This window comes from Pygoscelis adeliae, unplaced genomic scaffold, assembly GCF_000699105.1.
Source record: "Pygoscelis adeliae isolate BGI_AS28 unplaced genomic scaffold, ASM69910v1 Scaffold31, whole genome shotgun sequence".
In the NCBI taxonomy this organism is placed as follows: Eukaryota; Metazoa; Chordata; class Aves; order Sphenisciformes; family Spheniscidae; genus Pygoscelis; species Pygoscelis adeliae.
The window spans coordinates 3,584,864-3,611,505 of record NW_008824233.1 but is presented as its reverse complement, the minus strand read 5'-3'; the positions used below and the strand labels follow the sequence as shown (position 1 = coordinate 3,611,505).

At 41.5% G+C, this 26,642-nt stretch overlaps 2 protein-coding genes across 2 annotated transcripts in view; one reads left to right on the top strand and one right to left on the bottom strand.

The window, feature by feature from the left end:
• Positions 1–12,814, top strand: part of NUDT6 (nudix (nucleoside diphosphate linked moiety X)-type motif 6) — a 13,564-nt gene extending 750 nt beyond the window's left edge. The window contains exons 2-5 of the mRNA XM_009334956.1: positions 437–640; positions 5,420–5,475; positions 8,552–8,606; positions 12,219–12,814. Coding sequence (XP_009333231.1) covers positions 437–640; positions 5,420–5,475; positions 8,552–8,606; positions 12,219–12,607 — 704 coding nt within the window. The 3' untranslated portion in view covers positions 12,608–12,814. The remainder of the gene's footprint in view (positions 1–436; positions 641–5,419; positions 5,476–8,551; positions 8,607–12,218) is intronic.
• A 169-nt stretch (positions 12,815–12,983) lies between these two features.
• The window catches only part of FGF2 (fibroblast growth factor 2 (basic)), a 35,017-nt gene continuing 21,358 nt past the window's right edge, over positions 12,984–26,642 (bottom strand). The window contains exons 3-4 of the mRNA XM_009334955.1: positions 20,276–20,379; positions 12,984–13,293 (exon numbers count right to left, since the gene is read on the bottom strand). Coding sequence (XP_009333230.1) covers positions 13,108–13,293; positions 20,276–20,379 — 290 coding nt within the window. The 3' untranslated portion in view covers positions 12,984–13,107. The remainder of the gene's footprint in view (positions 13,294–20,275; positions 20,380–26,642) is intronic.

Genomic DNA, 26,642 nt, shown 5'->3' with positions numbered 1-26,642 from the left:
TCGGCCCGTGAGGGAGCTCCCCTCAGCCGCCTCCGCTGCGCCTGGCGGGCAGTGGTCGTCGTCCTTCACGCACACAGCCGCGGCGGTGTGGTGGAGGGTGTTGGCAGAGGCGGCGGAGGGGAGCAAAGATCCATTTCCCTGTGCCGTACGGCAGATCCTACCATAAAAGCCATTATTTTATGTGTAAACGCCGAACCGTTCCATGTAAAATGCCGAGCTGGCGGCGGCGCCTGCTCTCCTCCTGTCGCTGCTGACACATTTCTCACGCCGATGGTAGTTTGACCCTGTGGTAAATGAGGTGAAAATACAGACTTTGATGCGTTAATCCGGGCTGTCGTGCGCAACAAGGTTTAAAACCAGAAGGAGCAAGGGCAAGGGGGGTCTCCGAGCAGCGGCAGTGGCCCTTCTACCCTCCTTACCTTGCTCTCTCTTGCAGATGCGGTGGCCCAGTGGCGGGAGGAAGGCCGCGTCGCCGTCTGGCTGCGCGTCCCCATTCTCCAGAGCAGGTTTGCGGCGGTGGCTGCTTCACAAGGCTTTGCTTTCCACCACGCTGAGCAGGGCTCGTCCACCTTGACGCTGTGGCTAGGAGAAGGGCCCAGCAGGCTACCGGGCTATGCCACCCACCAGCTGGGGGTTGCAGGTTAGTTACAAAAGCAGTTGGACCCACAAAAAGCCTTTTGAACAAGCCCTTAGGGCCAGATTCAGTAGGAAATCAACTGTTCCTTTGTACAACCAACACATGAAAACCAGCTGCGTACTGCCTGGGTAACTTTACAAAGTCAAGTGTGTCATTCATGAATGCTCCTGTACAACCGTGTGTGTTGCTAAAAACAGGCCAATAAAGAGAGAGGTTTCTCAAACGATTCCAGTTTGAGAAAATTGTAAACAGCTCAGGGAGAAGAAAATGTGGTCCTGAAGCTTTAAAATTTACCTCACGAATATTGTTTTTAAACACCATTTTGAGAAACACATCTTGGCTTTCATCTTGCAGTGAGAGAGGCAGGACTTCAAGGTTCAAGTGGTTTTTTAAAAGTAAAAAAGTTACTACAAACTTCTTTCTTAGAAAAAAATCATTGCTCCCTGTCCTTAATGTAGATGCTTAATATATGCATCTGCCTAAACTATGCTCAAGTTAAGGTCTGTAAATGGGGCAAACTTGACCCAACAGGGATTGTTCAGGAGCTAGCACAACCGTTAGCCTAAAGTCCGAAAGCTGCTCTAAGCTGTGCCTAGAAGTCCACAACCCAAACAAGTGTATTTTACAAACAAACAAACATCTGGACACCATACTCTTGCCCATCTAGACCTCCCACAACCACAGTTGGAAAGGAGTTGCTCTAAAAACTGAGAAAATTCCCAAGGAACTAGATAAGATGGTGTCCCCCCTTTTTTGTACAGTGCAGTACAAAGAACTGATGATGAATCAACTTGAACTCAGCTTCACCAAATTTGAATGTTTTTGCCCTCTTTCTCTCAGCAGTCTTCCACAGGTATGCAACCTGTCCCATCACTCATTAATCTCCTGTAATCTGGAGTAGTACCGGTACCCTCACGTACTGGTAAAGGCTATATAACACTAGCAGTTACAGCAGAGAGACAGCAAATCTCTCCGGCTATGAGCTTGACTAGTTTGTCCTTGGCTTGCAGGGATTTTAATTCTTCACCAAGTGGTGTTAAGACCCATAAATAGCAATTTGAAAAACCTAGTTAGGAAGGACTCATAAAAGCTGGATTATTCTATGTAGCGGCAGGTCAGGTGAAAGTTTTTGGGGAAAAAAAAAAAAGCCTTCAATTACAAAACGGTGCTACTACTATCGGTAGTGGGGAGTTTTCAGTTACAAAGCCAGCAGAGGGCAGCGTAGAAGCTGAAGACAGGCTTGGATTTTTTTCAATGGACATGTTAGAGCATGTTTTCTTGAGGTATGAAAACCTCACCATTAAAATATGTGGCATTAAACTCGAGTAAGATAATGCATTCTCCTAGCAAAAGCACCGTGTTGCTTCTTATGGTTATAACTTGCATGTTTGAGGAAACATGACTAACTGAAAGGGGATTTTTCTGAAGTAGGTTTTGCATAGCTGAAAGTGCTATTTTAGAAGAAAATCGTGTAATAGATGTGTTATGACCCTGATGGTTATCAGGAAGGATTTAATATAAGAAAAATCATAAGTTTGAAAAAGTCTCAAACATTTGAAAATATGAAAAATGCACTTTCAAAGCATAATTTGCTGTTGTACTTTGAGATAAACACTTTGCACTCGGCAAGTAGGAAAAAACTTTGAGGAAAGAAAAAGTTTCATAACTGCAGGTATATGGATTTCATAATTTATTGCACAGATTTAAAAATTGCACAACATATAATGTATGTATTCTTTGCTACCACTTTTCAAACCTGTACATTTTTATTTGTTACTGGGAGTTTCTTTAAAAGAGGTAAATGTAAATACAGTCCCTTGAGCATCCTGAAAATAAAAAGCAAAGATTCTGAGAGCGGTTTGCTAGCCTGCGGGAAGTCAGCGCAGGGAGCAGACAACAGGTAGCGAGCCTGCATTGCCAAGTAGACCAGCAGCTGGTTTTCGTCCTGTCTGGAGTTTCCCACACAGTGAACACTGCGCGGCCAGGGCTAGTGCCTCAGCATCATCCAGCCAAGTGATGACAAAGGTGTGAATAAGCAAGGTCAGGTCATATTTTGCCAGACTAGATCAGAGTCGCCAAGCAGAGAGTAGCAAATGTTACTCATTGGGCTTGGCCATTATTGTTTAGAAATAGTGGAACATGTGATGTGTCTTCCAGCTAACTTACTGCATCCCTTTGTAGGCGGCAGGATTTTCCAAGCATGTAAAAGTACAGAAAAGCTTCTGGTATATGAAATGATTTAAGATGTTTTGGAAAAGCATTTCAACAATTCTCCACCTCCTAGGAGGAAGTGGTCTGCCATCCAGAAAGTGACGTGTTTGTAAATATGCCACATAACAATGGCATACGAAGACAAGTTGAGGAAGAAAAGTAAAAGTCATTCTCTTCTCCCTCACGTGTAGTATAAGCCTTACAACACGGCTGTTATTTCCATTGCTACCTACCTTAATCTAGCTGTTGAAACAAAGTCGTTGGAGTTGAAGAGAGAGAGGGGTCTCCAAACACTCATCCACACGCATGGATCATCAGCCTTGGCCAGTCCTGTTACTTAAGGAAATGTGTAAAATGAGCAGCTGCATAAATGTCAAACTGCACAGGACGATGGAGTTAGATAGGTTATGATGGTCCAAGGAATCAAAAGTGATTTAAAAGCAGCTCCCAAGTTGTTTTACAAAGTAATACCTGTTCCTGTCTGCTGATGTTTACAATGCAAGCAGTTATGTGTGCGCTCATTACATGGATGACAAGTACTTTTCATCTCTGAACATCTTTTCATACATGTTTACATCAGTCGTAAATAAAACAGGTAGAATGAAGATATTTTTCCCCTCCATTACTCATTGACTGGAGTTGTCTAAGGGATTTTTTTTTTTCCAAATAATTTTCTTAACCTATTTCCCAAAAGAGCACATTCAAAACAAAGCAGTGTTGTGATAGCGATTACTTGGTTAGGTTACAAGTGTAAACCTTTCCAGAAAGTCATCCTGGCCTTGGATGATTTAAAGCTCCAGGTACCGCATTTGTAGCAAGAGGGAGAGCTTTTAAAACCACAGTTCAGAGCCTGCGTCAAGCTCTGATCTCACCGATACTAACCAGGTGTGGCCCAGCGAGCTTCAGCAGAGGGACTCCTGAGTTACACTTGGGAAAATGAGACCAGACAGCAAATCCTGGTAGTGTTTTTTCTTTCTTCTTGCTTTGGATTTAGGTATCATCTAGCAGAGATTGTGGACATCTCAGAGGGAATTTCACTGCCAAAAATTACATTCACAGGCATCGATTTCTGGGGAACAGAGGAGAGAAAATGTTCTTTCTGTTTGGTTCAAACTGCAGTTTCCTGTCTTCGGCAGTCCTCCTTGGTCTCAGCAAACCATTTGGCTGAAGAATGTCTTTTCTAGAAAATAACCCCTGTAATCACAGTATGCATCAAAGTTGCTCCTGCTTTCCTTTTGTTCCCTCTTTTAATCAGTACAGTCCTTGAACCTGGACACTGCTAAATATTTACAGGAAGAATGAAATCATAAAGTCACAAGCCATGGGGAGGCAGATACGTGACTACCCTCTTAAAGCACGTCCTTTGACATATCTTGAAGGAAGATTGGTATTTAATCTTTTAAATATTCCTCCTACACATAAGTCTGCCGTGTATTATTAAAAAACAGAATGTTTTGAGCTGGACACTCATTCCTTAATAATTCCTTTCTGTGGAAATACTTCCCCATAGCATTTTAAATGTGTATATCATCACAGATCTGTCCATATACTCTTCCTCCTGCTGTAAAATGATATAAGCCTTTTTTTATTACCTACTAATTTGAAACTATGCGTGACTGATGTGGAAAAGAGCCTGGTAAGTTATGCCACTGTACTCATTCTGCTCACCACAGTGCACTTCAAAATCTGAGAAAAATATGTTTTAAAGGGAAGACATTTTGAAAGTGTGACCAATGAGTGTGACATGATGATTAAACATGAAAGCACTTGGGTTTTAAAAAGTAGGAAAACTTGTAATCTGCAGGAGAAAGTCATGGGCTGAGCATGAGGACACAAGGAAAAGCTGAACTTTTCGGTAAAAATAAAAAAAGTCAGGATGCATGAATCAAGTGAAAGTGTCACTTTTCCACTTGGAAGCAATGCTTTTTGATTAACAAATTGACTCAGATGACTGTGCAGTTCCTATCATGAGTTGTTAGCTGGGTAGCACAGTATGACTTTATAGTCAACCAGCTGAACATTATCAGTACAGTCAGCCCATTGAGTACTAAACCTTGTGTGTTATGAACCAGGAAACACTCGGGCAGGAGTTTTGTCATGAATTTTGCTGGAAAAGGGTTCTTGCCCATCGTGGCTACTCGGACAGAGTCACTGGAAAAATTTCTGTTATTTGAGCAAGATTACAGGCACGTCTCTGCTGAAGCAAGCACCTTTGCTAGATTATTTGGAAGACGTCTTGATCTTGCATTCTTTAGTTCTGATAATATTAACACAAGTGAATTATTCTTTTCATTTCTTGTCTAATCTGGAACTTAAATGTGGGAAGTATTTATCTTGGTACTGCTAACTTTGAATTTTTATACAGGATACTTAAACTTTTTCATATTTTATTGTGTATCAGTTTTCTACCGTCAAACCACTTTCTGTGATTCATCCAGACAAATCTTGCTAACTGTAAACTGAATATCATTAGGGGTTCGTCATGCTTTATCAAAACGTGTTAATTATGGTTGTTAAGATTGAACATAGTTGTCTAACACTTAATCTTTTTCAATACTATCTCTCTACTAGGTGCTGTTCTAGATGAAAGCACTGGAAAGGTGTTGGTCGTACAAGACAGAAATAGGGTAAGTTTGTTATAGGATTACAAAATAGAGAAGTTCATTTAGATAAGCCTACTCCATAGTATAAAACAAAGATCTTTTCCTTTTCATTCCAGTCCAAAATTGTGATAGGTAACTTGTGTGTGTCTTGGAACACATCATCAACAGATTGCTGTATTGCATTTGAAGGAAAAAAAAAATAAAGAAAATGAACGGCTTTGTTGTTAATTATAACTGGTGATTGAATTGGCAGAATTAAGCATCCTTTCTGCTTTGAGTGTTCCGTTTTCTCCTGTAACTGACCCAATAATCCCTGATCTTGTGGTTGGATCCATGCAGACGTCTGGAAAACCCCCATGGCTCGAAGCAGATTTTGGGAGAAGGATTCTGGTTTTGTTTGGTTTCAAAAATTCCAGGCATATCTGTGGCTTTACATAAGCAGTAACATGGTTGGCCATGACCTGGAGACCACCTTTGTACAGCAGGTGTAAAGATCATTACTTTCTCGCAAACTGAAGTGCTTGACCTCGCTACTGAGAATGCCAAACCAGAGAGTATTAGCGTGGTGATGGTGGATCGTGTGATGTGGCTTGAGGTAACCAAGCATCCATCACTGCTAATGTCTCCCAGCCTCTAACAGGCTAACCTAGGTTTTAATACAGCAAGTGCAGAAGGCTCTCTAGCTCATTAGCAGTTGCCTGTGCTATTCCGTTTAAAATATACTTAGCTTCCATTATGCTTTCATTTGCAAATCAGAAGTGTTTCTAGTACAGTGAGATTAACTGCAATTCTAACATGGAAACAATCAAAACTTACATACACTAACTGAAGTATACTTGGATCCATCATTTTCATTTTATATAGTTAAAACTATGCCAGAATCTCACTGGCTACCTTTTTCTGTCTTTCCTGAAATACCTACTAAGAGATTTCTTCTCAGGACCCAAAACATCACTTCACTTCATTGGTAACTACAACACAGTTCATGAACTTCAATGAAAGGCTGCTTTCGTAGGCAGGTTCAATCATACAACGTGCTGAATTTGTAACACGAGTTCAGAGGAAGAGAAACACCCTGTTCTTGTTTCCTGTAAACTACTAATTATATTTTTACTTACCATAAAGTAAAATTTCAAGGACTTCTCTATAGCAGGACCTTCAGGCTTACATTCAGTTATTACCAATTAAAGCATAAATCCAGCATGCAAGCTGTAGGCTCCAAAAGTGGTTCCAGTTCTAGCAAGTCTCCAGGAACGGAACAGCGCATTGTAAGCTTTAGAAATGCTACCTTTATTTTTCCTTTTATGCACAGAGAAATTAAAAACCGCATGTTTACCTTTTAGTAAATACCTTAACCAGGTCTCAAAGAGTAAAAAAGGGAAACTGCATATTCTGCCTATTTAGAAGGAAATAGTAGTTTCCTAAACCCAGGAGGCTTAAGATTTAATTTCTTAACGCTGTGGTTTTGTTAAAGCTCACCCAGAGCCATTTTAAGTGCGGATATCTCTATCCAATTTTACAGTGAGACATCAGATGCTCTATTCAGGTTCTAGGTCCAATTCCATAGTCACCAGACATTACCTCCTTAGCCTCTGGCCCCAAAACACAAGAGGACCAGCCTGGCACCACTCTTCCCTCCGGCTCATTCTGAAAAGTGGGATGGGTATATTCCAGGTCAACCGTTTCAGCTTACCTTTCCAGAACAAAGCCGACACCTAGCACAGTGAGTGAGGAAGGTGAAAGGGAACAAAAAGATTTCCGACTCCCCTCTTTACAGCTCTCTTTTATTGAGTGAGTAAAGTTAAGTATAAAAACTGAAGTGTGTGAATACCCATACATTTCTTATGCAGTGAACAACTAAAATATTTCAGTGCAAGCAAATTGGCTCAGACAGCGTCTGTTTCCTACTGTCGGTTCCACCACTCCTCTCCCTTCTCCTTTCTTCCCCACGAAATGAACAATTGCCCCAAAATGGTGACTTTTAATACAAATGATGTTCTGAAAGCTTAAAAAAAAAATTAAACAGCTAGTGGAATTTTAAGAGCTGTTTGTGTTTAATCATGAAAGGACAATTCCACAGCACACAAAGAAAGATTTCCAGGAACTGAAAGCAAATCTGAAAGCCCACAGACAAATGTATGTATTTTCCATCTGCAGTATTTTTAACCTATTACTTTAAATTCCTATCCAAGCTCTTTAAGAGTGCCCAGAAAAAAAAAAAAAACATTTTCCAGTGTAGTCAGTGGGGTTTCAAATGACTGGAGAGCACACAACTTCCCTCTCTATGCTGCGTGTACAAGAAAAGCTACCTCTTTTTTTTCCAGAGTGTACCTTCTTACCGCGTTAATTTTTAGTTGAAGGTTAACTTCTTCCTACATAAACTTTTAATAAGGAAAGAAATAAAAAGAATAGTACATAGATGTAAAGGTAAAGCCTACAAATCTTCATGCATTTGCAAGAGGTGTAGGAGCTGGGACTCCTTTACCAGCATCAATAACAGCACCAAGTCTGCACTTCACTTTCTAAGTACTGAACTTTATTGCAATTCAATAAATGCTTCTATATATAAATCACACACGAGGCCTCAGTTTTTGTATTCCATGAAAACAAATGACAAGGTACACTAAATGGTTATTACAGACACACAAAGTCATCTTAAAGCCAGTGCAGTACAGAACAGTACTACAATCATAATACCTGTTTGTAAGATTAAATATATACACATTTTTTAAAAGCCAGAACCATGGAAGTGGAATGCATTAGTGATTAAATACAAGATTATATAGTCTATAGCAGCTTTTTTTAATATTCAACTACTCTATCTAGTTATCTAGCAGCAACGTTGTCTAATGACTGTTAGACAGTTTGTATTTTCAATCAGTAGATGTTTTGTGCCAATATTTCATACAGACTGTAGATATCTCTGATCATCACGTTAGCAAGAACAAAGAAGTTCCTACTTAAAGCCTTACTGACGTTTGTAAGAGTAATTACAATACTGCAAGTTTAAAAAAAAAAGTCACATGTTAATTGTCTCCTTCATATTAGAGAGTACAAAACAGGCTGCATACTTCATTAGTATTTTTTTCCTCCGATACAGACTCTAAATGCGTGGAAATTTCCAGGAGGTCTGTCTAATCCAGGCGAAGACATTGGTAAGTCCTAGGATAACAGGTCAGACGTCAACAGAATTATAAAGACATTAACAGTACCAAAATACATCGTGACCCACATCACGCCTGGTGACTAATCACTTCTTTGAATTAACGGTGAATAGATGAAGCGACATGATCCCATGACCTTAATGGTAATGGGGTAACATTATGTTGTTCAGGGCAGAGAAGAATTGTATTTATAACGTTTACCCTTTTCCACAATTTCTCTTAAATGAGTGCTTGAAGCCAACTGACTTTTTGTAGGCTTGCTGGATATGCTGTAGTAGGAGCCAAAAGTGCAGAGGATTAAGGTAATCGGTACATAACGCAAATAAAACTGAAACAGCGAGCTCTCAGCTCACACTGGAATCCAGGGCAGCGAGCTCAATGATGTACTGAGCAAAAATTTCCAACTCTCCATTTTTATGTGCAAAACAGAAGTAAATGCACTTGCTTCCTTCCACCCTTGTTCGTTTGATTTGCTTAGACTAAGAGCTCTTTGTCACAGGACCAGCATTAAGTGCAGCGCCCGAGTCTTGTGGGCACCTACTTTCCACCGGAGACATGAGGCACTTCTGTATTAAAAAACAATGCTGGTTTGAGGAAACCTATCATTTCTATCCAGCGCAGCACAGGTGATGATGAACACTGCTGCAGTTATGTTCAGAGGTGAACGAACAAGGGTGTTTATGAAGAGATAGGAAATTGTGCTTTTTCTCCTTGTATCTCACCCCTTCAAATTATGATCCACGGACTGGTTAATTCTTACGTTTTACTGCAGTTACTAGGTAGGTCTTGTTTTCAAAAGTTACATTTGTCACATTAATTTTAGCCCCACGTCAGTGTTCAGATACAAATATATTCTTCCAATAACTCAGAAATGCAGAACTCAAAAATGTTGCTCAGAGCAATGCGGCAGCTCTGGCAAACCGGGTGTTGAGCCCAGGTTTCCCGACTGTTTCACACCTTAGAAATATCTACTATTTTTAGCAGTCTTCCTACAACAACGTGTGGAGGGCTTGTATTCCAGTTCATTATTTCAATACATGGAGAAAGTTTCTAGTTAGCGGGATATGGCCAAGTTGTAGTTTTCGTAACTCATGAATCACATTTTAAGTCTTTTTGTCGAACAAAGATAGAAATCAAAATCATTTGCTTGACAATGCAAACACATATAACGTAGTGAAATGGATTCACGTTTTCAGAAGAATCCCAAACGCCGTGTTTGTTGTCTAGCCAGGCTCCCTTTCACTTCTAGGAGATACCAGAGGGATTTTTGTACTGAGGGAAAAGAATGACCAGCACTGGCAACAGCTTCCCCAGAGGAATACTGAGTAAGCCAGTGGCCATCCCTCAAATAACAGGTGAGATTATGGCTGAAGCCTGGATGTAGGTTTGAGAAACTCCTGGGAGGGAACAAGTCTCTTACAGCTCCCCTCCTGCCACTACTAAACTACATAATAATAAAAGTTACGATTCGCCGTATCACATCTTAGTATTACAAGAAGATATAAATTAGTGAAGCATAAAATACAACAGAGCTTAGTTCTACTTTTTTTATCCTTACATCAAACCTTATAAACTCACAGTCATTCAAGGGACTAAATTTCAAATGACAATTACAAATTGCAGTTACAATGCTTGAAGATCCTGTGATTATATGAAGTGATAAAATACACGGCTGCCTACTTTAATGAGTACAAACTGACTCGCGCAAGTAATTTGAATAGTTTCATAATGCAGATTAAGCAAAGTGCACACATTTTTTTATTTGAATATTTCTGAAACTCAAGCCCTAGTGTTTCTTCTAGTTTAACTGTCATCATATATTTTTTATATATATACATACACATTTAAATAAAAGGGAAGAAGAAAAAGGCACTTTATGTAAAAGCAAAGCTCAAAGCTTCAATGAAATCCCTAATTATTTCACTTTTCTCACCACAGCCTGCCTCAGCATTCCTCATCATCTCAGTTGTTTACTTTCTTTGACCACTTTTGTGTAATACAGCCCCTTGCCTAATAATAAAACCACTTGCCACAGGGAGTCTGCTTCACAACCACTATTTTAAACCAGAGGACCGCAGAGGTCTCTCTGCGCAACATGAAATGCAGTCTCCCCAGGGGTCAGTAATGGTAAACGACTATCTTCCCCCATGTACTTCTTCCCCATATGTAGTAGCTTTTTAACTAATTAATACTGTAACAAAGTCACAAACATAAACGTTCTGCAGGCACCACGTATTAACGGGTCTCCAGTCCCACAAGGACCTCTATATACTCGGTGTAAACTTTACACAGCTCATTCCACTGCAAGATGGAAGTTGAGCTGAGGCAGAAGTATGTGCAGAATCAGGGCCATTACCAGATAGTTGTTCGGCCTCTGATGGATAAATCATTTTGTTTATATATTGCTAGCCACTGTATGTCCTGAAATTATTTCCAAGATTTGAAACTACTCCTAGAATGTCTGTTTAGTTCACCTCCGACGTGTCAAGATGGCAAGCTTCCATAGGAAGGCAAATCTCTACAAGGTCTTGTAAAATGTATTTTGCTTTTGGAAGTAAGCCAACACACCCCATTTCCTACTGAAAATGAACTAGCTGAAGCAGGTAACACCGCAAAACACCTACATGCACTTACCACTCAAACAAGACACAACTGTGAGTTTACATAGATTTGGGAAAAGCTAGTATTTCACCTACCAGTAGTTACCCCAGGCAAGTAGGATTTGATTTGACTACAGTGAAACGGCAGAATTTGGGGAAATAAGTGGAGTATCAAAAATCGAATTTGGGCTCTTCAATTAAAGTTACCATTCAGGAGAAAAATCTTCTCTTTTGAAGAGTACCGGATAGATGGGTAATTCCCTGGCTGTAATTGCAGTACACAGACCTTCTAGACCCTTGGAGTTATGGTTGCTTTTGTCATGAGGAATGTTAACACTTAACCACTTTGGCTGATGTACACAAAATGTACACGTGCAGCATGGATGCAGCATGTTTTCTGCAAGAACAGGCTACATGCTATGCTGGTACCATGGCATATTTCAAATGTCACTAGACACTTCAGGCACATTTTGAAAGGGACTTGGTGACAACTTCCACTTTCTGCAAACAATGGTTTCACCCATTTTGTTACACCTTGTGGCAAAGTGCAATGAAACTAAGTGACTTGATCAAGTGATCTGACATACGTACAGGTTTCAGCTGCACAGGTCTGAACCTGACACTGGGTAGAAGCACGGAGAGAGACGGGGGCTAAGATTCAAAGGACTGAAGAGAGGGTGCAATGTTATCTTGGACTGAGAGATCAGTGGAGCCAGCGACCATCAGAATGTCCGTTTCAAAACCACACCCTGTACAGTATTATCGAAAGTTTCTTACTTTCATCATTTTGTAGGACATACACAAGAAAGGCATGTAGCAATTAGTTTTGTTCAGGGACCAAAAAATCAGCTTATCCTTGTGTCGAAACAAACAGGCTTACATTCTGAAAAGCTTATGAAGCAGAACAGAGCGCGCTTTGAGTTAGAAATTTTCCATGACCGAAAGGTCAAGAGAGTGTTAAGCTATTCTTGTATGTATTGTAAGGATTGCTCTTTTCACCTAGGAGACACAGCAGTTCGAGAGGTTTTCGAAGAGACTGGCATTAAGTCAGAGTTCAAGTCCATCCTAAGCATAAGACAGCAACACAAACACCCCGGAGCCTTTGGGAAGTCGGATATGTACATCATCTGTCGCCTGGAGCCCTCCTCCTTCAGCATCAGCTTCTGCCAGCAGGAGTGCCTGAGGTGTGAATGGATGGACCTCGATGAGCTTGCTAGGACGAAACACGCTACTCCCATCACCAGCAATGTAGCTAAACTCCTGCTTTACGGATACCGGGAGGGGTTTGATAAGATTGATATAACCATGAGGGAGTTTCCAGCTGTCTACACAGGCCTGTTCTACAAACTGTACCACAGGGAGCTGCCCGAGTCCTACAGAAACATTACATGATAGCAACACGTTTCACATTTCATTACATTAATAATTTAGAGTTATTATTGTAGTGTTATTTAGACCATATTAAAATTATCTATGGACTTCTTTTTAGGTAATTATTAGAAAGTAATTATTTACCCTATTCTCTAATAAGCTCTAAAGGTATAAATTATTTTTAAAGGTAAATATTGCTATAAGCGTGCATCAGATTTGTTTTCCTTTACTCTGTAAAGCAAACGTAAGGAAAATAAAATAGCTCTACATAGATACCTAGCAGAAGTGTTATTAATCCTGAAAATATATTTTCCAAGTAATTTTACCTCCACACACACTGGCACAATAGGTTCAAAGAGCAATATAAAGACAGTATGAAACATTCATCTTTTAATCTGGTATCTGCAAGAGTAGTTAATATCAGCAAATAATTGCTTCTGTTTTTGCTGCTTCAGAGAGGAGTAGGAAACTCGACGTCTTTCGTGTAGTGTGGCGTATGTGCTCGGAATCCGCCATGGAAATCAGCTTTTAGCAGACATGGGAAGAAAAAGGATAGCTTTCTGTCCAGGTCCAGTTTTTGGTCCAGGTTTGTACTGTCCAGTTCTTTTCAGTGCCACATACCAATCAGAGTATTTCCGTGATCGGTAAGTGTTATAGTTATTAGACTCCAATCGCTCAAAAAAGAAACATTCTTCTGTTGCACATTTCTAAAAGGGAAAAAGAAAAGGATTATTGATACTCCATCACAACACGTCACTTCTTCAGATTCGTGGGACTGACGTACCGAGAACGTAAGTTAGCAATACATTTGGTTTTAAGAAATTCACGTTAAATGTTTCAGGTTTAAAGAAAAGAGTTATTGTTAAAATATAGTTTTTAACTATGATTTAGTTATTGTCTTTAACACCAACCAAGCAGATTCTAGTTTGTTTTCACTGGGTAATCCTTTGTTCTGATCTGAAACTCAGTCAAACAAGTGAAGAGCCCCTGTCCCTTGGCACGTACCGACAGATCCTGACTTCCAAGCTCGGCAGTTTTGCCATCTCATCCTAGGTTACAATTTAACCAAAAAGAAAAGCAGGATCTAAGAGAAAAGGGAGTATTTCCCCTGCCTTCCTCAAACCGACCTTTTTATCGGTTAGAGAAATAGCATGGCACAGTTTCCGCCTTTGCCTGTTCTTTTCTGATTTTGAGGTTTCACCTTCCTAGAGCTAATTCAAGTCTGTATTTGTAGCGCTCTGAAACAGCGGCAAGCCTGCACCTGTTCAACGTTTTTTCAAATTCAAAACCCTTAAAATAATTTTAAGAAAAGATCAGACCTGGCAAAGAGGTCTATTCCACACAGAAGCCAAGCATACTCTACTGGTGTTTAGGAGTGCATCTATGGAATTATTCTGCTTCTGAAAGTAAGTCTTCAAAAACAACTCCACCTACAGGGAATTAACGTGCCTTCACACCTACAAATAAAAAAGAAGGTGGTTCTTCACACAACGGGTAAAAGGCGAGCTGTGGAGCTCCTTACTGTAGGAAGTTACCGTTTCCCCCAGCTTTCACGGATTCAAGTCACTTTTGGACAAGTTCATGGAAAAGAAATTCACTGCAAAGCTACTAAATAGGTAGAAACCATTCTCGGCTGAGAAGGCCCCGAAGCCGACATTGTGTTGGAGGCTGGGAGACCAATACAGGGCATTACGACGTATGTCTTCTCTTACACGCTGCATTTGATCACCATCAGAGAGAAGATGCTCACCTGCACATAAAGCCCCCAGAAGGTAAGCCTGCCACTAATGAATACAGCGTGACACACTTTCTTCTGCGCATCTCTGCAGACAGCAGAAACCACTGCTCCCTCGGGGCGACCATACTGAAGAGAAAGAGTCTTCATTTTCAAGTGATCCCATTCCGATCGGTGAGATCACGTGAGGTGGGCATCGTCCGTTGCAAGACTTTAACCCACACATTTTCCTGGATAGTTGTTATTGCCAGGGGGACTTAAAACCAAGGTAGTTTAACTATGACTAGTAGTTATAGCTGCTCATAGTCGAGAGAAAACAGGAAAGTTTATTCACTTTCTGAAATCCACCACCAAGAAACCACATGGTTCCTCTGTGTCGAAAACGTAAGAGGACGTACAAACAGCCTCAAGGAAGATCTCGTTCTGTAGGAAGAGGATCGCTATCGGTGTTTAACTGCATTAAGGCACAGTCACAGCAGCAGAAGCCGTCAGTGGGTGACACTGCTCTCACAGCGGTCACGGTGGCAAACCTGCCTGCAGAAGTGGCGCTTTAAGCAAGAGAAATTATTTTCTCAAATACAGAGATGGCAGAAGTTCAACACCGCAGGAACTTACTGGAGCGGGGCGGGGGGTGAGGGGGGCACTTTCTTTTCCTAGATGCCATCTGTCAGTCCACCAATTCAGTCATACTCATTTACCCAGAAAATTTTTGGGAATGCCGGAGGAAGAGGAAAGCTAGTCATTGAAAAGCAAGCATGTAAAAATCTTGGAGAGGAGACAGGGAATGTGAAGCAATTCCCTAAACGAGCAGGCTACTCTTTGTTACAATCGTCTGTTAATATTCCTGAATATATGAAGTACCCAACTAGAACTCAAAACTCAGCTTGGAACAACTACGCTTCATACAGTATGCACGAAAACACACAAGAGAAGAGGAACTCCTCACACATGCCAAGTTCCTGTAGCTACAAGCAATTAAATCATTCAAATGCAGTCTGGAATAAAGTGATCTGTCTCCAAACATATGTCTTCAAATAGAAGGTTTTTTCCTCCACTTCAACCATTTTCAGATACAAATTTCGGTTTCTAAGGAAAAGAACTTGTAAGAGAAAACCCACATGCAATTTCTCATTTCTGTAACTCACTAATATTTTTACATTTCAAATAGCAGGAATCAAATTGACAATTTGCGTATGATTTGTATTTTAAATAATCTTTCTCAAGAGAAATCATATTTTAATGCCTTTCGTTCCAGCAATGTGAAAACAGATGCATTAATCACCTCAAGCCACAGCTCCAAGCCTGAAATGGATTACAGCAGCCTTAAGAGGGCACAGAAACCACATAAAGAAAAGAAGCATTTAAGAACAAAACCAAGCTTTAAGCAGAGCTTAGGCAAGTTCAGTACAATTGCCCAAGCTGGAAATTCTGGCAAAGAGACCGTCGCAGCCGGCTCACACCTCGCCCTCACCTCCTACCCGAAGCGGCGGCACTGCTGGAAGCGCCGAGACAGCGGGCGGCGCGGGCAGAGCACGGCCTCCGAATGCCGCAGGCACCTGGTTTCCCTACGCACGCTTCCCGGGCAATCCCCGTCAGGTACGGCTGGGGGGCTGGGGAGGTAGATCAGATGCCTAATGCCGGCGGGAAGCGAGTCTTTACAACCTCCGCTAGGAAGGAAATGGCTTCCACGGTGCGCCCGTGGGAAATTTAAGCCGCCACTGCAAGACCCCACGTACAGACGAAAGGCACATTCGCCACGACCCCCTCTCCCTCTCGCACTAAACCCACAAAGTAAACACAACCACAACTCGGAGAAACGCATCGTTTTTATTTAGCCTTCCTCGTCTCTCTCAGGTTTAAAAAGTAAAATAGATTAAACTCCCTAAACAGATTTTCAGGCAATTTATGGGTGTTATAAAAAATAATCAAAAAAGGGTGAAAAAAGAAAAAGATGAAAAGGAAAAAAGATTTTTTTTTTTTTTTTACATTCATCAGGAGCTTTTGAAAGGTGCCAGACGATTCGCTCCGGACACTTAAGTCCTTATTTCTCCACAAAGCAGACGAGATACCAGTGCTTTCCTACAGTACCTTGCCAATGTAAATATTCTGACATAAAAGTAAACATGTAGGTGACAAATGATAGTTCAGGCTTCATGAACTACGTATTCCTTAACATTTGCCAAAGGCGACATTTTGGAAGCTGGACTGCTGTCCAGCAGGAGTTGGATGCCGGCCACCGCGCTGTGAACCTCGGCCCCTGGAAAAATCCTGGATATCAATGGTTTTCTTAAATACGCTTTGGTCTAGGCCGCATTGGAAGCGGTGATCTGGCAGTGAAAGCTTTCACAGCACATGGCGAAATACCTGAGCTCTACAGCCCTTCGTGAAAAGGATAAAGGAAGGGAAACCCCCGGGGGCAGTGGCGGGGAGCGAGTGCCGCTCGGCGCCTGCCCTGCCACCAGTCAGTATTTTATCTGCTGCCAAGCAAGACCTCCATCCAGCAGAAGTCTGAGAGACTAAATAAAACGCCGAGTGCGGGAGTTTTTAACGTTAGCAGTGTTGGTCGTAGCCGTGCTGGTTCTACGGCCTGCCGTGTGCCACCGCTTACAGTAGCCAAACCGTAACGACCGCCGAAATCCCCAAGGTGATTCACCCGGGGCAGATTAATTGACCGAAAGAGGCAGCAACTTCCTGCGACAAAGTTCCTCCTCCCTTATTTGCACGGCCAAATGCCACCCACCGATTGATTTTTTGGTGCAAACTGCATCTGCCTTAGTATGACGTTATGCCAGTTAACGAGTTTTGACATTTTGGACTCAGATTAGGAATTAAAATTCCTCAGGTTTGTTCATTCTCAAAACTGAAACCAGAGGGTTAACCTGTAACTATCACAGCAGATGGAGTATGACCCGAGAAAGGTGATGATGGTATTTAGCCTTTTCTAGCTACGAAAGGGCCAGGAATTGAAGGTTGTTCTCACAAATATTCTTGTACCACAATTTTAATCCGTAACATCAAAAGAGAAGAATTTCCCTTCAAGTCCTTCAGTCTGGCAAAACCTGTCCGGTCATAGCGAAACCACATAAGCGTGACAGACAGAACAAACAGGTCGTATCCTTAAATGACAAACTATTTCTCGTGAAATAGAAAAGTTAGTCAAAAGTGCAATTCTTCCTTTCATGGGAAATTTTGAGAGATTTCTTCATGAAATGAAATAATCAAACACATTTAATTCCATAAAGTGAAAATATTTCATTATTATAATTAAATGAAACCGGAAAGTCAAAGTGAGCCATATCAGAAGTGAAATGGTTCAATTTTTCCATTAAAAATCTGATGGAATAGATACATTTCTGCACAAATATTTTCAGTTAAAACAGCATTTTCCAAGGGGAGTTTTTGACCGGCTGCATTAATAACCAGCCATTTCCTCCAGTGACTGAAGGGGTAAAGATTACCTCTCCCCCACAACAACTGAGTCTGTTCGTAAACGGAGAGCATGAAACTGCTAAATTAAAAGCCGTATCATCCAGCTCTCAAGACAAGAGCGCGATCCACTGTACCGCCACGCAAATCACCAGTGTAAGCAGTGATGTGCTGGCTATGCAATAAGTCATTTTGCAAAACCCAACTCGGAACAAACCATAAAGACATGGCTCAACAAAGTAATTACAAAAACATCCAACTAGATGAAAAACAGGACTGAAGAATAATTTGCGAAAGTATTTCTGAAGATGTTGCTGTACGTATAAAACAAGGACACTACGCAAATTGATCCTTGACCCTGAAAAGTAATAAAAAAAGGAGAAACAAACAGATGTTACAAAGGACAGAACAGTACTTGAGTGACTAGTGGAGTAGAGAACTAAATAGGTGTTCAGAAATTGAAGTGCCATAACGTTTTAAAAGAAATAACCAAAGGTTTCAGCAGATACGAATTCACGCCCACTGACGAGGTCACTTCACCGCAAAGATTTCCAGCATACGCTCTTTCAAAGCTCTCGCTGAAACACAACACTGCTCGAACTGAAAAAAAGAAATGCTGGCAACTAGGAACAGTTTCATGAATGTGTTTATAGGCAGAAAACAGTAGAGGCACAACTGGCCACAAACGGTTGGAAGTCATAGTACAGAAATCCTCACGGAAAAAACATTGCCTGTCCGCTCCAGAAAATGATCGTGAAATTGCAGAAGTATTCACTAGGCTGGCTGAAGAACAAAACCTGAAGAGTAGAGAGCTTTCACCTACGCACAGCAGAAATGAAGAGCTGTAGGAAGCAGTGTTTGCAGTAAACACAATTCGCGTAATAGCCGTTTCCAGAAACAAAGCAAAACCAAAACAAAGGTTTTGTAAGCTCAAGGGAGAAACACAAAGCGACCCAACTTTACCAGGTTTTGAGAGCGCAATTCCGAGTGCATGGCGGATACTTTCCAAGCACGTATCGCCTTACAAGAACGAAGCAGAGAAAATTGCTGCATATAGCTGCAAGGGAAGCATGTTCTACAACCAAAGCCCACCGTGCAACAGTAGGTTGGAAATCCCAAACGTAAACACCCCCAGGTGTTCATAATTTCACAAATGGTGCTAAACACCCCATTTTGGCCGTCCGCTGTCGCTCAGGGTAAGGAGGGCAAGTTGAACGGGAAGCCGAATGCCACCACACCAGCACCACAGGAAATTCCCAATTATCCTTAATGCAAGAACAGCACAGTGGACTACTCCGCACATTTTCTTCAACTGAGCTGTCACACGATACCCGAGTAAGTAACGCTGTAACTTGGAACAGGTTCTTTAACTGTATTCATAGGCATAAACAAAACGGGCTTCCTGGAGCCAGAGGCGCATGGTGCCGAGGAGCGCACCAGGGATCCCTGCTCATGTAAAACTGCTGAAGTGTTTTGTTTGCCTTCAGACTCATTTCACTTAGGCAGAGGCAGAACCGAGGGGAATCAGACGTAATTTCTGCAGCCCTTGGCAGGAGTCTGTCATTAGCTGCAGTTCAGCTGGGATGAGGAATTCACTTTATTATTAACACCTGTTCCTAGTGGGGACTTGCACAGAAGCTGAACGGGGCTGTGTTCAGGATACTAAAGCGTCAGGGATTATCTCAACCTGAAATTCTAGTAGGATGCCCTACGGTGGTACTTGACAAGCGCTGAAAGTTTGTCTGCACTGAAGGTTGTAAATATGGACGAGAGATTTACAGTGTCTACCTCTTCTAAGCAAAATGAATGTAACTGCAGCTCTTAAAGCAAAATTTATAATCTAGCTCTAGGAGACCTTATTCATTTTCAGAGTCTGCTAAACATATTGGCTTTAAAACACAGTTAAAAATTAAGCTGATTTCAATAAAATGCATGGAGTTTAAACTAGTCTCTAATGAGACTAGTTTTAATTTGCCTACATTTAATAACTTTTTTTTATCATCGCATTTTCAAAAATGTTTTTCTTGCCAGTTTTCTAGTTTGCAAGTATGCATGACCAAAAAACCTTCATTCTTTACAAAGAGGAAAATGAGAAAACAATACATACAGATTACTATCAAAAACATAAAAGTCAAAATTTAAAAAAAATTGGCTTTGCTTCCTACTTTAAAAGGGTCTTTACAATCACTTTATGTGAAAGTAAGTGAAAGAGGAAAAAATTACTCGTGGGGGGAAAAAAGGGAGAGACTTCAGTCTTCGTTTGTTCTTATAATTTCCTTCTACACACGATCACTGTGATTTTTCTCTCTCAGACAGGCCATTCCAGTTAAATTTTGCAGCTTCTAGGTGAGGGCAGTCATACCCATCTCTTCCTAGTTCATAGTTCAATTAATTGACAAAAGTCACGCGGAGCTAATTTCTCCCTGATAAATCACACACAGAGAAGTTGAGCAAGTCCTGCTGGAGGAGAGGACCTACCAATACAGAGAGACACGGAGAGAGATAAAGATTAAAAAACCGCTGCTTACCAAGGCCAGCAACCTGCCATCCTCCTTCATAGCCAGAAAGCGATTTGCGCTTACACCTTTGATTGACACCACTCCTCTTTCTTCTGCTTGAAGCTGCAGCTTGACTGCGAACAAAAAAGACAAAAGTAAATTTTCACAGCCATCGCGGTATTTCAGCACTTGACAGCGAAGCCTACTGCTTCAAACCTAAAACCAGAGAAAGACTGAGCTTCAGCTTGCAGCGAAGATAGTAAACTTTCCACCTCTAGCTTTCCGATCCCATTTTTCGTCAAAGAAAGTGCTTATTACAAAGTAAGTAGCTATTGGCAAATTGGCAAAAATAAGCATGCGTTATTCTTCTATCTTCATTTCACAAAAAAGCAATTTAGAAACCCATAAAAATTCCTTGAAGGACCACTTACGGCACGGTCAACCACTCACAGAAGGTGGGAATTTTTCATGGCAATTTTCTTACGGAGATATTTCTTACTGTTTATCGAACAGCATCGGACACTGAAGGCATGCAATTCTATACAGCTAGATTGTCAGAGAGGCATGAGTCTGGACTACGATTAAGACCATTCAGGACCATATCACTCGCTAAATGTTCTAGGAGTTCCCAACAGAAAAGTTTCCATTAGTTTACATCATACATCCAACAAGTGGTTACAATAAACAGACAGAAAGAACTGCAAAAGTAGACGAGGATAGCAAAGACACGAGAAATGGTGTTAAACAAATTAGGAACATGAAAAGTGGGTTTATTTGAATCAATTATTTTAAAAAAATGAACAGTCATGTTTGTTTGAAAATCTAAGGTCATATCACATAGCTTTTAGCTACTGCCTGTGAATTAACGCAAAGTCTAAACTGATTTTTCTAGCTACAAATCAAATCCAGTCGTTTAGATTAACACACAGATGTTTCCCCCTTTGCCGACAGCTTGTTTCAAGCTATAAGCCAAAAGTGGCCTCCACCTAAATCCAGAAGAGCTGTTTGCTCTTTTTCTCCTTTTTTCTTCCCTGATTATTCCTGTCGTTGCATTCAGAACGAGAAATGAATCAAGTGAAGTGGTTAAAACAGCGGAGCCAGGAAGCTGCATCTCGGCTGCATTTCAGCCTAACCTTACCAGGAGTATCTGGGACACTGCACCTCGAAGTGCGGGTTTTTGAACCAGCAGCTACTCAGGAGGGGGAATACTGCAATACAAGAAACTATACCGAATACCATAGAAAAGTCCACCAGATACCTTCTACACGACTTCCATTTCTTTTGAGCTGCAAATACCTAAACACTATGTTGGAACTGCCATTTTTCTGGAGAAGAAGGGAAGGAAAAGGAAGCAAAGTACACGTTGTCCTAAACCTCACAGAAGATCCTGTTCTAGTCCAACCATTTTTAGAACATCTCCCTCTGACAATCTAACTTTGATTATTTAAAGCATCACTTAAAAAAGGGGAAAAGGCCCATACAGCAACTCCTATGAGCTCTTTGGACTGCTTGCAGCTTGACATGTGGTCCTTCCTCCTCCCCTTCACAGAAAATACATGCCCGCTCCCTGCAGCGCCATCCCATTGAGCCAGCTTGCACAGGCAGTACGATTCAATCCGATTTCTGCTAAAAACAAACACAACCATTTCAGCAGCAGTGGAACAGAAGAAATTGGATCTCCCAAAATCCCTAGGTTTTCCTCTATTCTGGATGGCCATTATTTCCAGTGAAACCCGCACCTGCAGACCCTCTCACTTAAAAAAGAGCAATTAAGAGCGAGCCCAGATGAGCACTGTGCTTCTGGGCAATACTGTGCTTTCATCCACAGTTCCACTTAAACGGGGGATTTTTAAGAGCAACTGTACTTCCATGACAGGAAGCAAGATCATGGCAACACGGGCATCAAAAACGAGGAATAGCTGAGAAACAGCTTCTCACCTTCTTGGGATGCATAAAGACAAAGACGACTCTCGCCAAAGAATTGAGCAGCTAAAGAAGGAACGAGCAGGATGTCGCAAGCTGGTACTGTTTATGTGTCCATCAGGTGTCCAAACGAAGGATATGACTCATCTGGTGCGAGACTATCGGTGTTTCCAAAAATGAACTAGACTGGAACTTCTCCTTCCTTCTGCTTGTCATCCCAGAAGTTATTTTGGGAATTAGTTAAAAACATTTTCTGTTTGAACAGACTATACAGAGATCTGACCATGATAAAAGCCCAGCTAGAGGAACCGACAGCTGTGCTCCATTCACTCAAAAGTGCTCAGCCAAGGACTCGCACCAGTTTGTGTTTGCCCGTTTCTTTCTTCGAAGGGTTCTTGAGAAACACATCCCTGGTTCCGTACAGTAAGACTGGTATTACAGCTTAGTGGGTGCCGTGGTTTAACCCCAGCTGGCAACTGAGCACCACGCAGCCGCTCACTCACTCCCCCCCAGAGTGGGATGGGGGAGAGAATCGGAAGGGTAAAAGTGAAAAAACTCGTGGGTTGAGATAAAGGCAGTTTAATAGGGAAAGCAAAAGCCGCACACACAAGCAAAGCAAAACAAGGAATTCATTCCCTCCTTCCCACCGGCAGGCAGGTGTTCAGCCACCTCCAGGAAAGCAGGGCTCCATCACGCGGAACGGTGACTTGGGAAGACAAAATGCCATCGCTCCAAACGTCCCCCCCTTCCTCCTTCTTCCCCCAGCTTTATATGCTGAGCATGACGCGCCATATGGTGTGGGATATCCCTTGGGTCAGTTTGGGTCAGCTGTCCTGGCTGTGCCCCCTCCCAGCTTCTTGTGCCCCTCCAGCCTTCTCAGTCGGTAGAGCATGGGAAGTTGGAAAGTCCTTGACTAGTGTAAACACTACCTAGCAACAACTAAAACATCGGTGCATTATCAACATTGTTCTCACCCTAAATCCAAAACACAGCACTGTACCAGCTACTAGGAAGGAAATTAACTCTATCCCTGCCGAAACCAGGACAGTGGGGAAAGTCGGATGGGCAACACGGGTATACATCATCTCAGACACGAGCTTCATTCACCTACCTGCTTTTGTGGAGTATATAGTTTTTTCTATTTAATGACGCAGTTCTAAAAAGCTTGACCTTTTAAGCCACCAGAAAAAATGCTTGAAGTGCGTTTGGAGCGGGAGCATCTCTTGAGATTCAGAGGGAAGTTGCTGCTTATTTGGCTTTTTGTTGTGGGGAAAAAGATTTTTGCAATACAAATGAAAGCTTTCTTGGTTTACTTCTGTTGCTCCTAAAGACAGGACTGAGGAAACTCCAACAATAAGAATACCAGGAACATGAAATCTTTAGGATAATTGCTGCAAACCCTTTTTTAAGCATTAAAATTATTTCATCTGATTTTTCCCTGGATACAGACAGACGTGAGTAAGAGCTGCTTGTAAATCCACTAATTTGTATACACAACTGAAGCCATATTAATAGAAATGCTGCACTCTAAAGAAGATAAAATGGTTTCTTATGAATTGTGTGTCTGTTGCCATTTTGCACAAAGGAAAGAAAAAAGAGAAACCTCTCGTAATTCACTAATAACTCCAGACTTCCAAGGAATACAGAAACCTCTGCAGTCGTAAAAAGTTAGGTGAAATGTTTAATTTCATCCCAGAATCAAGTATCCAAAATACAGCCCTCCCGAGTTACTAGGCCAAAATCAGACTTGTGAACAGCTTCAAAAACCTTCAGTGCAGCTCCTTGCCCGCTGGGGAAGCAAGAATGTGGAGAAGTGCTCTGGGCAGGGACTGGGGGAAATGGACTTTTGAGATGTGCCCAAGCACACAGCTTTCACCGCACACTTAACAAGAAACAGCTGTGTGAAATAGCTGAAAAGTAATATTAATTACTGCAGTACGGACTTCTTAGGCTTCGTGACTTTCTCCTGACAAAAAAAGCATACCAACTCCTATGGCATCATACTGGGCCAAAAGTTCAGATTCCATAAAAACAAACTTTTAGTAAAGGTTTTTAAGGCCTGTAAAAATATTTGTATAGTTTGGAGAAGCTTGTGAAAAGTGTTACTCTTTAAAAAGGAGAAGGAGGAGGAAAAAAAAACCAAAACAGACAGAAAAAGATTTTCCTGCAGAGTTTGAAAAGTGCTGCAATACTGAAAGCCCCAAAAGCAAGATCAGCTTCACTGGATTTTCCTCTCCAACTCAAAAAACACAAGACTAAACAGAGCCAGAATAGTACTGTAAGTTTTTCAGGGTTTTTTTTTTTTCAGGTTTCAGCGTTATTTCATGGCTTTATTAATGCAAGGTAAGTATCTGCCGCAGTGTTATGTTGATCTGGAGATGCCAGCATACAATACAGCCTTACTAATCAAACACATTTTGACCCTGCAATCATCACCAGCAGCAACAATTTTAGGTTTAGCTCAATGCAACTTGGCACAATCGGTCAGAAGAGAAATTTAACACTTGACAGCGATGATCCCTATCTTTTGCAGCCTTTAGGTCACCAATGGCAACAGTTCAGACACAGGCCATCATTTCAGATCTACTCGTAATACTTGTTTTCAGCATACCTGAACCTCAAAACCAGATCCATGAAAGGAAATTAATTAAGAAGTTTGTAATCCAAAAAAGTAGCACAGATTGTTGTGAAACAGCTAATTAATGAACTGAGGGCCAAAAAGGCACATTTTTCCCAGTTATTCTGGCAGTCCTTTGGGAGGGCTTCCCTCCAGCACGGCAGTAAGTTATTTCACTATTCACATTCATAGACTCATAGAATAGTTTGGGTTGGAAGGGACCTCTAAAGGTCATCTAGTCCAACCCCCCTGCCGTGGGCAGGGACATCTTCAACTAGATCAGGTTGCTCAGAGCCCCGTCCAACCTGACCTGGAATGTTTCCAGGGATGGGGCATCCACCACCTCTCTGGGCAACCTGTGCCGGTGCTTCACCACCCTCAGCGTAAAAAATTTCTTCCTTATATCTAGTCTAAACCTACCCCCCTTTAGTTTAAAGCCATTCCCCCTTGTCCTGTCGCAACAGGCCCTGCTAAAAAGTTTGCTGCCATCTTTTTTATAAGCCCCCTTTAAGTACTGATAGGCTGCGATAAGGTCTCCCCGAAGCCTTCTCATACCACGAGATTCATACCATGAAATTCATACCATGATCCATACCTCTCATTCATACCATGCCTTTTAATTTGCGATGAACGCCAAGTGCAAGGCTACGGTCGATGCCTTGCTCAGCATGCTGAGCAAACATCTTGAGGACTGAGGCTAAGTCATCACAAAGTTATGAAATAAAAAAAAGCCCTATCCCACTTATAACCTATGCGACCTTTATGCACTGACAACTAAAAAGGACTCTGTAAATTTACTGCTACAACTAAGACTTTCTTTGGTATCTCTTCATAATAAGCCGCAGTATGATCGCCTTCCCTTTTTCTGCCGAGTAAGAAGAAATGAAGTGCAAGACATACAAATTTAATTTCATGCCAGGGTAGAAACTCTGAGGAAGGAGGATAGAGTTGTATCTTTGGGAAGATATAAAAAGGCTTAGAAAACATGAATGGAATAAAGTTAAGGCACTGAACTATAGTTCAGGAGATGGATTTAAAACCTTCCTCTGACACAAACTTTTAATACTGTAAGATAAAATTATAAAAGTATCCTAAATGAGACTCTCCTTTGAGCCGTTTCCTTGTTCCTGTATTCAGAACAATCGCAAACCTGTTACCTGAACACCTGAATCGGTTAACAAAATGCAATTTATGGATGTAACAACATGGTCCATAATACGGCAGTACAGATTTTCCCAGAAGAAAAGACACCAAGCCCAGAAGAAGCCACCGTAGAGCCCTCTGACAAGCTGTACAGTTAGAAGCGCAAAACCAGATGTGGCATCGGAAGATGGAAAGAGAACAAGCCGCATAAAGACAAAATTCTCAAACCAAAATTAAATTAATCAATAGGTACTTACAGCCTGCAGGACAGAAGGCGTTAAAGAAATTTTTAATCAGAAGGTGACTGTTTAAAAGCTACCAGGCTCAAAAGCAAGAAATGCCTATAAATGTGCCAATTATAGGGAAAATATATACAGTGTCTGAAAGTACACGCTGAGCAAATCTCTCCGTGCTCACCCTGCCCGTGACATCAGGAGATCCCGTCACATTCTTCTTGGAACCACGTTTTCCAATTCCTCTGTGCCGTAATAAACACGGGAGTCAAGTACCACTAGCTGTGCCACGGCCCTTCCTCAGGTAACTCACCCACCCAGCAGCACCGCCAGCCCCCAGGTAAGACCATAAAACTTAAGTGTTCAGCACAGGAGAAACATGCAAACATACAAATCGGACTTTTTTAACTATGGGTCCAGGGATTTTTTTTAAGTCATTCTGTCAGGATAATGAGTTTTTCCTCAAATTTTGCAAAAGGAT